This window comes from Panthera leo, chromosome A3 (genome assembly GCF_018350215.1).
Source record: "Panthera leo isolate Ple1 chromosome A3, P.leo_Ple1_pat1.1, whole genome shotgun sequence".
NCBI classification, from domain to species: domain Eukaryota; kingdom Metazoa; phylum Chordata; class Mammalia; order Carnivora; family Felidae; genus Panthera; species Panthera leo.
Genome location: NC_056681.1, coordinates 109916737 through 109934357, shown reverse-complemented (window position 1 = coordinate 109934357; position 17621 = coordinate 109916737). Strand labels below are relative to the sequence as shown.

Genomic DNA, 17621 nt, shown 5'->3' with positions numbered 1-17621 from the left:
TGCTAAGAAAATGGGATTTTATTCATATTATATATACACCGCAAAACAGATAGTTTCCGTTATTCTGGTTACTTCAGAATTTAAATTCTGCACGTTTTTCAATTAAATTTTTTCATGACAGATGCTGAATACTGACCTGTTTTTTCCTGACAATATCAATAGGCTGCCCAACTACATGATATAATTGTTTTTAGCATTTAAATTTAAGAGCCTATGGCTCAGTGTTTAAAAATAAATTAATTAACAAAAACAAAACATTATTAGGAGAAAAATGAAAGCACACCTACCACATGGATAAAAACGATCACTCCTTCAAAATCAGAAAGCGGCGGCATGAGCGTTATTTTACTTGTCCTGCTTATCTGAGGCATACAATTCAAATGACGCAGAACCTATAGCTCGGAATGATACAGTTGCTATCGCTAATTAGGTGCCACTAGGTAGTATAAATAAAAACAAATGGAATATCAAGTTAAAAAAAACTTGTTTTTAGCTTAATCGTTGGTGCAGAATGTACGGTCGGGGCTGGCTGCCTGGTAGCTGCTTTAGCTTTGCTGGCTTGGCTTGCCCGAACAGCAGTTTCCAAACGCACTTTCAACTCAGGCGCTGCTCCCATTACTGTCTTGAAAGCATGTGGATACAGAGGTCCAATATGCATTAAATTCTGGAGTGCAAACTCATGAAGATCTTTGGAAACCGTGCTTGCTGAGGCAAAGGAATTTTCATCCAGCAGGTAGGAGATCAAAGTGGGAACTAAAAGGGCAAGTAACTGGACTCCTGTAAATAACAAAGGTAAAGTCTGAAGATCATCCCGGGTCTGTCAATTACAATAAACTTTAATTTTAAAATTATGCAATTACCATGGTGGTCTCAATCATAATACAACATAAGCAAATACACATACACAATCTGTTTTAGACTCAACAATAACTCATAATTAATATCAAATATTTACTTAATGCTAAGCTATCTGGCTGAGACCAGATATGTTACACTGTAAATCTTAGGTTTATATTAATTTGTTCTATTAAAAAAATTACTGCCTAAAAAGGTGAAAAAGGAACAAGCATTTTACAACTGCCATCTGGTGGAATGTATTCGGCTAGTAAGATTATGACATCTTTAAGGGTATTCCAGAATAGGGAGGTTCGAGTAGGAAACAGATATCTGAACAGCATCCAATTACTAACATTTAACTAAAACTAAGTATTTCTTTCTTTTTAAAATGGAAATATAACTCTCTCCCATTTCATTATCTCCCCAAACGCACAGTAAGTGAGGGACAAGAATCTCACAAAAATAATGGAATATATAGAATTTAGGGTTAAAAACCAAGAATTTAGGGCTAAAGAGCAAGGATCTTTGTGTGTTTACTTCATGACTAGAACACACCTGGTGCATAGCAGGCATTCAGTAACTATTTGTTGAATGCATGAGCAAACACATAAACACCCTTTCTCTTGAAAACCACTCAGAGGTTCTTATCAATTGGATTTTTCCATGATAAAATTTCAGAAGAAAGAAGACAACAAGCTGATATTTTAAAAGTCCCAAGAATCCTCAAATAAGGTAGTTAGTTGAATGTTCCTCACACAGAATTATAACATTACTGTTTAATAAGAACTTTCATAATGAACATATAATAGTAAATTATCAAATAAATATGAAATTATCTTCAGTACACTGTGCATACTAGAGCAGACAAAGCTTTCCACCATTACGTTGAAAAGCAAGGTTTGGTTTTAACACTTAATTAACTGGAAAAAATCTATTATAAATTATTTAAGTACCCATCAAGTATCTAGAAATGTGCTAAGCATTCTAGGAAATATGTAATAATTCATCTATACTTAAAACTGTTATTACCTAGCTGAAAAGACTATACAGCACAGGGTGCCTGGGTGGATCAGCCGGTTGAGCGTCTGATTCTGGACTTTAGTTCAGGTCATGATCTCACAGTTCCTGAGTTTGAGCCCTGCATAGGGCTCTGGGCTGACAGCATGGAGCCTGCTTGGGATTCTCTCTTCCTCTCTTTCTGTCCCTCCCCTGCTGGCACTCACCCCCGCTTTCAAATTAAACAAATAAACTTAAAAAAAAAATGAGTATACAGTACACCAAACAATTATAGAACTAAGTGCTAAAAATCTGTGGTTGGCATCTGAGATAGAATTCCTCAAAAAACTCACACAGCTGAGGAATACTTTAGGATTTTATACTTTTAGTGATTATCTTAAAATCTCAGGGCCATAGAATACGGTTGATCATAACTGCCAAAGAAATTGTATGAAGGGAGAGGTCAGAGAGGGCTGAGTAATCAGGCAACATTTCCCTAAAGAAATGAGATCTGACATAGGTTGAATCTGTTTGTATAAGGAGAAAGAGGGGGAAGAAACACACCCAAGAAAAGTGAAAACAGAATTCAGACTGTATAGAGATTAAAATAAGCTGAAGGAGAAAACTGGACTGGTCAGGTTAGTGGGTACACATTAGGGAGTAGAATAAAGTTTTGAGAACTGAGCAAGGATATTCAGACTTGAGGCAGTAATGCAAGAGGAAACTACTCACAGTTTTTAAACAAAGAAGAGGTAAAATTGTTCTAGGTAAAATTGATGGGGAATACTCTTAGGAAATTATTATAGTTATCTAGTTATGAGATGATTAGATACAAGAATAGGAAGTCAGAGTCTCTTGAATCCTAGAGAAGTTTCAAAAAAAGATAGGATAAGTTTTGAGTAACAGATTGGATAAAGATGAATAAAAATTAAGACTCAAATATAAATCCAATGTCTTTAGCTTGTAACCCTGGTCATGTCGAGTGAAAAAACTTCATTGTCTATTTCTGTAATGGATACTATCAAGTTAAAAACAAAAATTAGCATTTGGAACTGATGTGAAAAACACTGATAAAGCAAATTTAAAAGCTGAAAATTTACACTTTGGGTTTTATAGTACTGTATTTTCTATAACTATGTATTGTAGTATTAAGTATAACTTTATACTATATATTATATATGTAAATTGCTATATATTCTCATATTAAATATTAGTGAAATATCAACAATAAGTATTATCATAGTTTCTTCATTTTTTAAGATTGCTTCACTCAGATAACAGATGCTGTGTACTACATCAAGACTTAAAAAATTTTTTTTTTAATGTTTATTTATTTTTGAGAGAGAGAGAGACAGAGACAGAGCACGAGAGGTGGAAGGGGGAGAGAAAGAGGGAGACACAAAATCTGAAGTAGGCTCCAGGCTCTGAGCTCGAACTCACAAACCGTGAGATCATGAGCTGAAGTCAGATGCTTAACTGACCAAGCCATCCAGGCACCCCTATACCAAGACTTTTAAGACGTACAATAAGACTGGTGTATAAGTCACATCAATTTCTTTTTTCAGAGGCACCTGGGTGGCTCAGTCGGTTAAGCATCCAACTCTTGATTTCCACTCAGGTCATGATCTCACAGTTTGTGAGTTCGAGCCCCTAACTGGGCTCTGCACTGGCAATTTGGAGCCTGCTTGGGATTCTCTCTCTCTCTCTCTCTCTCTCTCTCTCTCTCTGCCCCTCCCCCACTTACTCAGTCTCTGTCTCTTAAAATAAATAAATAAATAAAATTAAAAAAAAACCTTTTTCTTCATAATCACCTTTACGTTTATCCTTTTTTACTATCATAGTTTTGGATTATTATTTAGAAAAAATTTTTTTAGTGTTTATTTATTTTTGAGAGAGAGAGAGACAGAGTGCGAGAGGGGGAGGGTCAGAGAGAGAGGGAGACACAGAATCTGAAGCAGGCTCCAGGCTCTGAGCTGTCAGCACAGAGCCCGACTCACGGGGTGTGAGATCATGACCTGAGCTGAAGTCAGATGCTTAACCGACTGAGCCCCTGGTTCCAGGTACCCCTGGATCATTACTTTATAGGGAAACTATTACAATAGCTTTTTCAAAATCTCTCCTATCTTCCCAATTTCCTGTAAAAATTTTTTTCAAGGGAAGAAGAAAAAACTTATGATGGAAAAAATGGATATAATTGTTATCTGGAGTATAAACCAGCAATATATATTAAAAGCCTTAAAAATGTACATTTCCTTCAACCCAGTCATTTCACTTTAAGGAATTTGTCTGAGAAACAGAATAAAAAATCTGTACAAAGATACTTAGAATCCCAAAGAAAGATACAAAGAATCCCAAATGTGTACAAGGATACTTAGCTCAATTATTTATGATTTTGAAAAATTGGAACTAGCTTAATGTTCAATCATAAGGTACTAGTTTAAAAGGTATAGTCTTTCTGCAATAATTAAAAGTCATATTTCTAAAGACAAATTTTAGATTGTGATGAAATCAAGGGAATAAAGAGTAGGTATTAAGCTAAGTCTGTGATTAAATTGATGTATGTATGTGGTAGCTTTTCATTAAATAAAAATAATTTTTAAATTTCAAAACTGGAAGGATTTTAGTAATGATGTGTGGTATTAATACTAATCTCATCATGTTTGTTATAAAGCTTTTGTACTTCTATTATAAACACAACAATAAATTATTTTTATAAATCTATTAAACATCCATAGTTTTCCTAGTTCTTTTTTTTTTTCCCCTAGTTCTTAAAGAGTACATTCCTAGGAAAAAACATCAATGTGCTATAATGCCATCAGTAATTTATTTTAACCTCTTGCTCATAAAAAAATGAATATAAATCAACTCAATACACTATATTATTAGCACCCTAAGAAAAATATTAAGCTTTCCGGTAGTAACCACTCCTAGTAAACTTACTATTGCAATGGCCTGTGTCCAATATCAAATTTTATATATATATATACATATATATATATACACACACACACACACACACACACACACACATATATATGTGTATATATATATATATATAAAATACAGTTCTTCATTTGAGACTTGGGTTTTTATACAAATACTTACTGTTCTGTTCTTCCCCAAGAGCAACTAACGTTTCAAGAACTTTGATTCCTTCTTGAACAGCTAAAAGTTCTGTGCTACTGGCTGGTCTGTTTCTTTCAACAGCTTTCAGCTTTTCAACTACTATTGGAGCTAAGGAATGGATGTAAGGAGTTGAAAGGGCACGATTGGAATGTTGGAAGACTGACAAGAGAAGCTGGTAACACTTGGCTTGAACCTATAGAAGAAAGTAATTTCATTAATTAACATGTGCAATAGTTCTTGTTTGTGTACACTCACACTGCAACTTAATAGAGGAAGAAAAGATACGACACTATAGGATGAAAATTAAAATGCAGGATGAATTAATGCCCTTTTCTATTTATAGAAATGAAGCTAAAATAACAAAATTGCCAATAAGCTAACTAAAAAAAAACTAACTTAAAAGAAATTAATCAAAAAAACATTCCTTATATGGTAACTGCCAAATTACCAAGCCTATATAATTTGTATATTTCGATAGTGTGGAAGACGCTAGAAACCAGGAATTCCAATTTCTGTTTTTAATTTTTTCTTTACTCGACAATTGTCCCTTCCACTTTAACCTAACATATTTAGTAAGGAAGGCGAATATCTAACTGATGTCAAACAATGCTATAAAAATACACTGGTAAGACACCTCACATTCATTTGAATTCCCTGGAAATAACTGCTTATGGCAACTTAAGTTTTTAGGTCTCTAGAAAGTAAAATCTCATTGACTCCACTTTAGCTTAGAAATACTTCATATTACCATTTAAAAAAAAAAAAGGAAGGAAGGAAGGAAGGAAGGAAGGAAGGAAGGAAGGAAGGATCAAAGGAAGGTCCATCACCATATGGGACAAATAGTGGAATAAAGGTGTTTCAGCACTTTGGTAGAAAAGAAGTTACCAGACCTTGCTGGACATAAATACTTGGGCAATATTTTTAAAATACAGATTTATGATTCAGGAAGACTGTAGCAGAGTTCTAGGAATCATGTTACTAAACTGATTTTTTTTTTTTCTGATACGAAGCAGGTTTGAGAATCATTAGTTCAGACTTTGACACTGTGAAGCCAAAAAAATTTATTTTCTAGAAAAACTAGTTTCCAATAGGTTCATCAAAACATGGAATAATACAAATTTATTTTTTAATGTTCTTGGTGCCATTAAGTAAACAGTGAAAAATATAATCGCAGACTCATGTAAAATTTCTACCAATATAAGTCAGAGTTAATAAAATATTTTAGACATTGGAGAATAAACATACACATAACGTGTCTCCTAGTGCTTAAACCCTGTGATCTTTTCCAGCTTTTCTATTTAAAAACCACATAGCAAATATTTAGGTTCTCATTTGATGTATTACCCCTTTTAGTGAACCAATCTGAAATATTATTGATAAAGGGGAATGTTTACCTCTATGTTTAAGTGTAACTTACCCATGGGTCACATGAATTCAATGCATTCTTAAATCTGTTCATGCAGCCATTCTGTAATGACTGGACTCCTATTATTTCACTACTAGCAGACCACAGGAAGAGCGCAATCGCTGTTAGCATGCTTACTTCATCAGGCATAGGCATGGAATCTTCTGAAATATATGAATAATATTAAAATACGTGAAAAATGAAAGCAATGTCTTGTTTCCAACATGCTTTGGAATTCCAAACATGAACAATAACCTTCTCTCCCCTAAAAGACATTTACAGCAGCATGTGCCTCAATCTAATGCAGTCCATAAACAACTTTATGGATAGAACTCATCTACTACTAAGGAAACAGGGATACTTCCTGTATTTAAGGTTTTTTTCCTTGTTTTTCTGGATGATACAATATTAACTGAAAAAAATTCAGGCATAAATCCTAGTAAGAACTCTACAAGGGAAAGCAAATTGGAATAGGAAAGATAACACTGTAATGTAAAATTACTTCAAAGTTACGTAACTTCCTTGTAGTTTAGACTGATCAACAATTTCCAAATACAGCTATTCCTTCAACAAAGCCAGGAGATTATAAGATATTCTAAGTAGTTTAAAAATCCAGAGTGTTCTTTGTTAGTGATATCACCTTTATATTCAGTAAATATGAAACCTGTAAGTTCTACACAACCATAATCAAAAAAATCTCGTACAATTTCCTGAAGGCAGTATTCTCATAATGTTAAAGAACTTCTTGCTATTGCAACCATTTATTTGGGAATAGATATGACTTTAACCTAATGGAAATACAGTATGTTATTAGAAACACAGGAAATATATACATTTTTTTCTGAAGAAAAGTACTATTAAACATATAAAATAAGAAAAAAAAAACATAAAAGAAGAGACCTCAACTATTTTGTCATTATCATTTCTTCCACAGCTGAACTTACTAACATTCTTTACATATGAATTTGGACTAATTTGGAAATTGCAAATACTCTATAATCAGTAATTTATCAGGATTATGAATATATTCAATATGCTAACACTATCTCCTAATTAGGGTACCAGCATAAAATAGAATGTGCTACAAAAATAGTTGAGAAGAAGCCCACTAACTTGAAGAAAAGGAAGAGATGTAAAATCTGAAGGATTTAGCCAATCTATAATAACCTAAGTCACAGATGTTAAAAACCTGAGAACTCCATCATAGGAATATTACTGTATTATTGTAGTAGGAATATTATTGAACAATCTCTAACTCAGAGTTTGTGACACTGCAAGCAATTTTTTGTTGGAAAATTAACACTTTATTTTAAAATTGCGACTTTAAGATCTGCTATCTAAATACCATTTCCTACTAAAAGAAACCAGGGCTTTTTTAGAGAAGTGACTAATTCCAGAACAGTAATAGGGAAAACATAAGGTAAGTCTGCCACATCTTGGTGCCAGAAAGTAAAAATGTGCTCAGGAAATAATGGAGATATGTCAAAATGACATTAATGGACCCACTGAACTAAAAAAAGAATCATAAGTCTGTACTGATAGTAATAAACAATAACCATATAAAAAAAAATAACAAATGAAGGCAAAGAAAAAGCTCTTCCTTTCAGAGAAATGCCAGCTAATAAATGCAAAAGGAAGAAAACTAATGAAGAAGTTAGAAAATTATCATTTTGACATCATCACAGTAAGAACTGGTTCAGGTATAACAGATATTAAAATGACTGGGTATGGCACGCCTGGCTGGCTGGGTTGGTGGAGCATGTGACCCTTGATCTCAGGGTCATGAATTCAACGTCCACACTAGGGGTAGGGCTTACTTAATAAACAAAAACAAAAACAAAAACAAAAACCATTGGGTAAAAGCTTGATGGGAAACAGATAATTGACATAGTTTCAAAGTATCTCCCTACAAATTCCTTACTAATTGTAAAAGGGAAAAATGTAAACTTTATGGTGGAGACATATGGCAGACAGCATCTTAATCAAGTTATTAAAGTTAGGACTCCTAATAATGGGGGGGGGGGGTGCCTGGGTGGCTCAGTCAATTAAGCATCTGACTTTGGCTCAGGTCATGATCTCATGGTTCGTGAGTTCAAGCCCTGCATGGGGCTCTGTGCTGACAGCTCAGCGCCTGAAGCCTGCTTCGGATTCTGTGTCTCCATCTCTTTCTCTGCGTCTCCCCCACTCATGCTCATTCTCTGTCTCTCGCTCTCTCAAAAATAAACATTAAAAAAAAGACTCCTAATAATGAGACGAAACACCATTATATGCCTCTTTACACGATGCACTGAGAAAGACCTAACAAAATCATACAGTATTCCTGCCAAAAAAGCATAACCTGAATCTAAGCACAAGAAACACACACACACACACACACACACACACACAATTCCAAACTGAAAAACAATCTATAAAATAGATGGTCTGCACTTTTAAAGGACAATATCATGAAAGATAAAGAAAAGCTGAGAGAGACTGCCTCAGATTAAAGAAGACTAAAGCATTAAGACAAGTACAATGCGTGATCTTGGACTGTATCAAAAAGAAAAAGAAAAAACTTCTATTCAAGTCATTATTAGGACAACTGGTAAATTTGAATATGAATAACAATAGCATTATATCAGTGTTAAATTGCTTACATGTGATAATTCTTCTGTGGTTATGTAAGAAAATGTTCTTGTTCTTAGAATAGCCATAAAGCATTTAGTAGTAAAGAGTCATGATGACTTCAGTGTATTCTCAAATGGCTCAGCATAATTAACAACGATAATATTAACAATAACATGTGGATTATAGAGTAATAAGATACGTGGCAAAATGTTAACAGCTGGTGAATTGAGGAGAAGAGTATACTGTAGTTAACTATGTTATTCTTGTAACTTTTAAAAAGTTTGAAATCTATTCAACATTGAAGTTTTTAGAAATGAAAAAAAAAAACTGCAGCAATATTAAGAGTATACACTACATCCAAGGAGATTTCTATTCATGGGTGTATGTGTTCACATACATACATATGTACATTTTTTCTAAGTGGAAGTCTCAGATTTTATACTAGGAAATATGATTTCCATAATAAAAATTCTCAATTACAAAACTTTTCTTGTAAAGCAAGGGATTCTGCTTGCCTTGCTTACATATACTATGCATATATTATACACAATGGTACTTGTGGCCTTGATCCCATTTTCATATTGACCATCTCCTAAGAGTTCAGTTCTGGACAGAATATCTTAGGCAAGTTCATTCTTTTATCATACTTTTGAATTAATTTAATATTACTAGACTGATAAAATATCAAAACCTTCCCTTATAACTGACAATTTAAAAAACATGATTATTGACTACGGAACTGCCCCGTGAAAATTAAAACAATATTTAGATTTTTAAACAAATTCTTAACTATTTATCTTGTTACTCATATCTATTTATGTACTTACACATATATACATACACATACATATATAAATATGGCATTTAACATTTCTTTAGTTGGTTATAAACATTCACTCGGGATACAGCTAAAATAGTTCCAGTAGCACTAATAAAACTAATTGAAGTTTTCCTTTCCAAATAAATTTTTAAAAATTCAGATAATAAAAATAACACAAGGTCATTGTTTAACATATAAAAATGGTCTAGGGAAGGAAATAAAAGTAATTCTACCATCAAGTGACAGTTTAATTTCTAGGTACTGTTTTAAATCCTTCTGGTCTGCGTTCTTTTTGTATGTATTTATAAATATGATTTTAATAGATATAATGGATATTTCATCCAAATTAATATATAATCATGTATTTTATAATTTTTCCCACTGCCAGGTAATTATATTTATCACATATTTTCACTATTGTAAAACAGACTGTGACAAATAACCTTGAACATAATGAATCCTTGAAAACGCTTTGTACATTCTATAGAATTGATTCCCTAAAAGTTTAAACTATTTTAAACTCCCTTCAGCAAACTATGAAAATGTTCTACGGGTACCAATGCCAACTGTACAATCACATTTAAAAAAAAAATCAACTTTACAAGAAAAATTTGATATTACTTCATTTTTGTTCGTATTTCTTTGCTTATTAATGTGGTTGATTTTTTTTTTTTTATATGCTTGGTGGTCATCTCTACTTTTTACTAATGTGTGTTCTTTCCCCTTCTATTGGGTGTTAAATGTTTATCTTACAAGACTTCTTTGTATATTAATGATATTAACACTAACATAAATATTGTTGTCAGTTTTTCAGCTGTCTTTTTTTTCAGCTACCTTTTAATGTAAGAGGTTTTGACAGGTAGAAGTTAATTACTCTATAGCCTAGTATGTTGATATTTACCTCTGTGATATTTTCCGTTCTTACACTTACACACTCTGTTGCCATCCTTACATAAAAGTTGTACATGTATTTTCTGTAACTATTTTTAAAATGTTATATTATCATTTTAATTTATCTGGTATTTATTTTGAGTCATGATCTAAGGTGAGGGCCTAACTGGAACTGATATCTCAAACAGCTACCTGACACAAACCATTTGAAGGATAATGAATGGTCTTTATCATGTATTATATTCTCATGTGGATAAATGTCTGTTTTAAAGCAATTTGTGTGTTTCGTTGTCCTGTCTGTTAATTTATGGGCCTGCTCCACAGTTTTAGTGTGGAAATGTGTGAAAGGTGACGTGGCAAATTTTAATAGGTGAAACGTGACATGGCAAATCTTTATTATTCTTTGTCTTCAGTCTTTGTTTCTGTCTTTACAACAGAAATAAAATGAAAGAAAAAGTCAAACACAGAATAGAAATGAACAAAAGTGCAAATAAGCATTTCCCTCAAAATTAAAAGAATGCTTATTATACTCACTAGGAAAATGAGAAATGCACATTAAAACAACGAGACAGTACATTTTACCCATCAGAGAGCAAAATTTAAAAGTCTGAAATACCAAGTCTTGGTGAGGACATGGAGAAACAGAGATTATCATCCAGTGCTGGTGGGTGTTTAAATTCACATGGTTACTTTGGAGAGCAATTTGGCCAGGTCTGATAAAATTAAAGTTAAAATATGTCATCAATTCCATCTCTAGCGGTGTACCCCAGAAAATCGCATAGCACAAGTGTGTGAACAATTTATAAAGATGTTCATGGCAGCAATTTTTATAATGGGGAAAAATCTGAAACAGCAGAAATATCAATTGACAGAGAATGAATAATAACTGAAAAATTCATGTGATGGAAACTATATAGAAGTTATATAGAAGGAATAAATGAGAGTTTTATATGTACACATTAATAGCTCCAAAAAACCTTACTCTTGAGTGAGAACGTAATGGCAGAATGATATGCTGTGACATTACTTATGTCGATTGAAAAACACAAAAGAGGGGCGCCTGGATGGCTCAAGTCGGTTGGGCATCCGACTTCAGCTCAGGTCATGATCTCACACCCCGTGAGTCGGGCTCTGTGCTGACAGCTCAGAGCCTGGAGCCTGCTTCTGATTCTGTGTCTCCCTCTCTCTCTGCCCCTCCCCTGCTCATGCTCTGTCTCTATCTCAAAAATAAATAAAAACATTAAAAAATTTTTAAAACACAAAAATATTATATATTGCACATGGTTATTTACCTCATTTTATATATAACCCATGTATACATTTATTAATATATACATTTATTTTTATTATTTATTAATAAGGACATATATTTATTAATACAAAAAGTATATTTATTTACATATAAAAATATTTCTGGAATGAAATATATCTAAATCAAGACTGTGGTTTCATTTGAGGATAAGCTTGGTGAGTGACAGATACTTCAACTTTCTCTATTTTATTTATTTTAAAAAATGGAAGCAAAAAAATATTTTAACACATATCAATTTGATTCTGAGTATGTTTTCTGAAATTTTCTGTCCTTTTTGGCCTGGGGAACCTCCAACATGTATTTAAGTGCTACGACAAGGACATTTACAGTCAATATCCAAATATCCAGAAAGGGGTACTAACATTCCTATCTAACATGACTACAAGACATCTCTGAGTTGCTTCAGTGTTCTATAGCACTTTTCTGATAAGCTCATTCAACTACTTATTGGCATACAGATATCCCAATACATTATGGATTTTAAGCCCTGTTTAGGTTACCTGGCTGAGAATATTCCAGGATGCATGCAAGAGTGCTGCGAATTAGAGCTGTCCACTGTTTCTGAGTGTCCTCCGTCTTGGCCATCGAGAGTGTCACGATGCTTTTAATCCCTTGAAGAGCTGCACTGACTGGTGGAGGAACCTGATTATCTGCCGATTTTATTGCTGTGTCTTTCAATATTCTTGCAATTAAAAACAGAATTGTGGGCAGGATTGTCATACATCCTGAATTGAAAACAAATCAGATTACCTCATAACTACTCAGTTCTCATATTACAGTTCTTCCAATTGTTTTCACATTTGATTGTGGTTTAATATTATTTTTTTCCTTGTTGTTTTACAAAATGTACTGCATTCCTATTACTTAATTCAATGTTAAAAAAGAAAATGAGAAAGTGGCAAGTTATTTCAAAGAAGACAATATTTTCTTTCTTATTCTGGCTAGCCTTATTTTTATTATTTCCAGTATTTCATCTAATCATACCCTTCAAAATGAAAATGAGAAAGCAAGATAGAGAACCAGAAGGGAAGCACTACCATATCCTTTGAGAAGCATCTGAGTAACTTATTGAATCATGTAACAATTCTAAGACATGTAATCAATCTCCAGTGTATTCAAGTCAGCCTTAACCATTTTCCCATGCTGGGAAAAATGATGAAAAGACTATATGGGTAAGCAAAGAAGAAATGAAAAAAATTCCAGAATTTCTAGCTAAAAGAACTCGAAGGTCATTGAATTCAAACCCCCACCTCAGGGAAGATGGCCCTCACCACATTTCCATGCAGCCATCGTAGCTGGCCTGCAAAGCCCCAGCAATAGAGAATTCATTATTTTTACATCCACAGGCTTGCATTGAGCTGAAATTTGCCTCTATATCTCCTGATACTATTTCTCCTATTTCTCCTCCTAGATAAGTAGAGGGAAAGTCTAAGTTTCCATCTGGTATTTTTCAGGTATCTGCAGACAGCTATAATCTGTGCAGCTATAATTTCTCTAGTTATTCCTTACAGTTGGTTGTCACAGTCATCTGATGTTTATTAGTTTGTCAGTGTTACTCAAAAGTGGCAACTAGACCAGAAACTAACAGGTTTAGTCGTCCCGCCTTATGTCTATCCACTAACATTCAGTGTCTTGCTTCAAGCTGTGCTTCTATCTCTTTGCTGGTTTGTCTGAAATATATCTGAAGAGCATCTTGAGTTTTTGGTTTTTTAAATCCTTAACCTTTATAGGCTCCAAAAGGTAAACGTCATAAAAGACTGACTTCTTTCATACTTGAGATTTAAGAGGGAAAATAAGTCATAACAGCACTTAAAAACAAAGGAAGGCTCATCTTTGTCTACTGCAATATAATGCATTTGCAAATAGTGTTCAATACTGTACCAGCAGGCGAGCAAAGGGACGGTAAGTCAGAGAGTATGGTAACTGTGGCTGCCACCAGACGAGCACTTTCTTCTGACAGTCGAGTTTTAGTGGCTACGTGACTGGGGGAGTCGGACATCTTGGTACTGAGATGTGGCATATGTCGCACTAAAATGAACATCAACAGCTCCATAGTTGCAAACACAAGAGATTTTCCAGGAACAAGACCACCGCTGTCACCTCCTTCTCCTACTACAGGACAGGGTTCTTTTTCCATATCATCTTCATCTTGGGGGGAAAAAATGGGTAAAATTTCCAGCAAAAAAAAAAAAAAAAAAATAGCACAGAGTAGATAAAACTACACAATAAGTATATTTGAGAAATTCTTTCAAAAGAATTTATAACTGAATGTCTAACTGATAGCACATGTCTTTCAGAATAATTCTCTGCCTTCCTATAATTCTGTTTATTGACGTCTCCTTAAGGTAAAGGACAATTCAGGGGTGCCTGGGTGGCTCAGTCGGTTAAGCGTCCGACTTCAGCTCAGGTCACGATCTTGGAGTCCGTGAGTTCGAGCCCCGCGTCGGGCTCTGTCTGGGCTGATGGCTCAGAGCCTGGAGCCTGCTTCTGATTCTGTGTCTCCCTCTCTCTCTGCCCCTCCCCCGTTCATGGTCTGTCTCTCTCTGTCTCAAAAATAAATAAAAAAACGTTAAAAATTTTTTTCAAAAGGTAAAGGACAATTTATTTGGAATGTATTTCATATTACGAGTAACACACATGCTAGATTGAACCATATCAACTTGACACTTTTGAAGGTGAGAAATAGCTATCAGCAATTTCCTTTGGGTTTTTTGTTTGTTTAGTTTTTTTAATTAATTAATTATTTATTTATTTTAACATTTATTTATTTTTGAGACAGAGAGAGTCAGAGCATGAGCAGGGGAGAGTCAGAGAGAGAGGGAGACACAGAATCCGAAACAGGCTCCAGGCTCTGAGCTGTCAGCCCAGAGCCTGATGTGGGGCTTGAACTCACAGACCACGAGATCATGACCTGAGCCGAAGTCGGACGCCCAACCGACTGAGCCACCCAGGCGCCCCTGTTTAGTTTTTTTAGAGAGCGAGCACAAGCAGGGCAGAGGGAGCGGGAGAGAGAGACTCTTAAACAGGCTCCACACTCAGCACGGAGCCCGACAGGGCTCAATGCCACAACCCTGGGATCATAACCGAGCTGAAACCAAGAGTCAGATGCTCAACTGAGTGAGCCACTCAGGTGCCCCTCATTTGTCTCTTTCTAATTAAAGCAAAATCAACTGCAAATCTTCTATATATATGGTTAAATTTTTTGATTAAAATTTTTATTAAAAACTTGCTGGCATTGATACTTAAAATGTCAGAGTACAAATAAGATCTATTTCAAAGTTAGCATAATTTCTAGTACTTACTTAGAGTGTTTCTTTTTTCTTGCAAATAATCCTGAGCAGCTCTTACTATCTGTTGTACAACTCCAGTAACCAGCAGTTGGACAGATGGGGGGTTCCAGGTCAGCAGGAGGCGGTGCAAAACACTCAGCAACTCTACGCCAATCAGCTATTATAAATTAATTCAGGTAAAATTAATTTATCTTAATTTCAAAGGATAAATTTAGGTTATTAAAATCTAAGAAAATATGCGTGTAAAAATAAAGTTGGTAACTAAAGTTAACATTTATGACTACGTAACAAATAAGAAAATTATAACAATCTTGAGAAATGGTCAAGAAATGGAGAAATCTTGGAAAATGGTCAACACCTTTTCAGTCAACAAATTATTTTTGCGTTTGAATAATTTTTATATTAAAAAATGATCATTCTCCTATTTCTTTCCTCCATTTGAACTAAATGGCATTGCTAAAGTACAATGCCACTAAATGTATGATTTCCAATCCTAGCTGAGCACCAGGAGTTGTCTACCAGGGATTCTAAGCCCTTCTAGTAAGTCCCTGTCCAATTCATCTCAGCAATTATTACAAACTTTCACCACTCATTTTAAGCTTCTTACAATCTTCCACATCAAACCCATCCAATGACCCTGCCTCAGATTTCAAAGGGGAAAAAAAACACTTAACTATAACCAAAGCCACCTTTGCCTTTTTCCTTAAGACTAAGTATCCAGGCTCTACCCAAGGCTGGTTCATCTTTCCTCATTTGCTTCCTATCCTATCCTATTTGACCTCCCAAGGGTTCTTCAAGGACCTTGATTGTACTTCATATATCATCAACCTCTCTCCCTCTGCTTAGGCTCTTCTCCCCAGTATAAGGAAAACACTCAAGTCTTTCCTGTCTAATTCGCCCTCCTCCCCCGAACCCAGTCAGATCCTTCTCTCTTGCCTCTATGTCCTTTCTATCTCTTCCTCTGTTCCCAGCCTAGATAGATGCTTCCACTTCCTTCACCCTCTCATTTACTCCTCACTCTTCCACTGTCTGGCTCTGCCCAAAGTCACCAGTAACCTCCTTGGGACTCTCTTATGTCCTTATATACTGGATCCTGTTTCTTCTGAGACTTGTCTATCTCTGAAACTCTCTCTTGCCCTAGTAACTCTGTTCTTAGTTCTCCTCCTACCACTCTAGTGATCTCCACTGTTGACTTACTTCCCTCATCTCCATCCTTATTTGCTATTTATCCCTCAGGCTCCAGTCTTGGCCCTCTTTTCTTCTTCCTTTGTTCAGTTTCCTAGGCCAGTGTAATTCATCACTTCTTTGGAATTATGAAAAGAGCCTCTTAATTTGGTCACCCTGCCTCCCTTATCATCTCTTACAGACCAATCTCTACAAGACTGATTAAAGTGATCAAATCTATATCTACCATATTCTTAAATATAAGTTTAATCAGGTCATTCCTCTATTTTAACATTAATTTTTTTTTTATATTTATTTTTGAAAGAGAGACAGAGACAGAGAGGGGAGAGCAAGCATGAGCAGAGGAGGGGCAGAGAGAGAGAGGAAGCCACAGAATCTGAAGCAGGCTCCCTCCAAGCTGTCAGCACAGAGCCGAACATGGGGCTCAAACCCATGAACTGCAAGATCATGCTCCGAGCTGAAGTCGGATGCTTAACCGATTGAGCCACCCAGGTGCCCCTATTTTAACATTTTTAATGATTCCTTACCACTTTCAAGATAGATTTTAAACGCTTTAACATGCCATAAAGGAATCTTCATAAGCTGGCCTTTTCCCCATTGTCCAGCCTCATCTAACAACCCCCACATGCTCCTTTTGCCTTTGCCATAGTAAATGATAGTAGTGTCCTTGAACTGGTCCTGTTCTTCATACCTTCTTGTCTTTGTATCTGCTTCTCTCTTGGAGACGAAAACCCATTCCTCTTGTGCTGCCTCACTCATAACTCTTTTAAGATGTAATCCAACCATCATCTCCTTTGACAACCCAATCTTTATTTTCCTTGATAATGTCAGCACTCCTCCCCTCTGTCCTCCTCAGACCGTTACATCCGCTAGCTCAGCACTTATCATATTGTACTGGTCTCCTAATCCAGGTGCAGTGAAACCATTTTTGATACCCATAGCCTCAAAATGTGTCTGATGCCAGGACAGGCACAGAGTAAAAGTTGTTGGGTGAATGAATACAATTTTTGAGTCAATGTACTCTGATGATATTGAAATCACAGGAACCAACTCAGGAGAAAAAAAAAACAAAACCCATCCAAGTGTAAAGCAGTGCTTGCATAAACAAAACACTATTATGTGCAAAAAATAGCTAGGTAGTTAGGTGTG

At 35.0% G+C, this 17621-nt stretch overlaps 1 protein-coding gene across 1 annotated transcript in view; it reads right to left on the bottom strand.

Annotated features, from left to right (window-relative positions):
- The window catches only part of HEATR5B (HEAT repeat containing 5B), a 98434-nt gene continuing 80813 nt past the window's right edge, over positions 1–17621 (bottom strand). Inside the window, exons 31-36 of the mRNA XM_042933251.1 lie at positions 15300–15444; positions 13879–14145; positions 12498–12722; positions 6377–6528; positions 4939–5152; positions 1–777 (exon numbers count right to left, since the gene is read on the bottom strand). Of these exons, the coding sequence (XP_042789185.1) occupies positions 473–777; positions 4939–5152; positions 6377–6528; positions 12498–12722; positions 13879–14145; positions 15300–15444 (1308 nt within the window). The 3' untranslated portion in view covers positions 1–472. The remainder of the gene's footprint in view (positions 778–4938; positions 5153–6376; positions 6529–12497; positions 12723–13878; positions 14146–15299; positions 15445–17621) is intronic.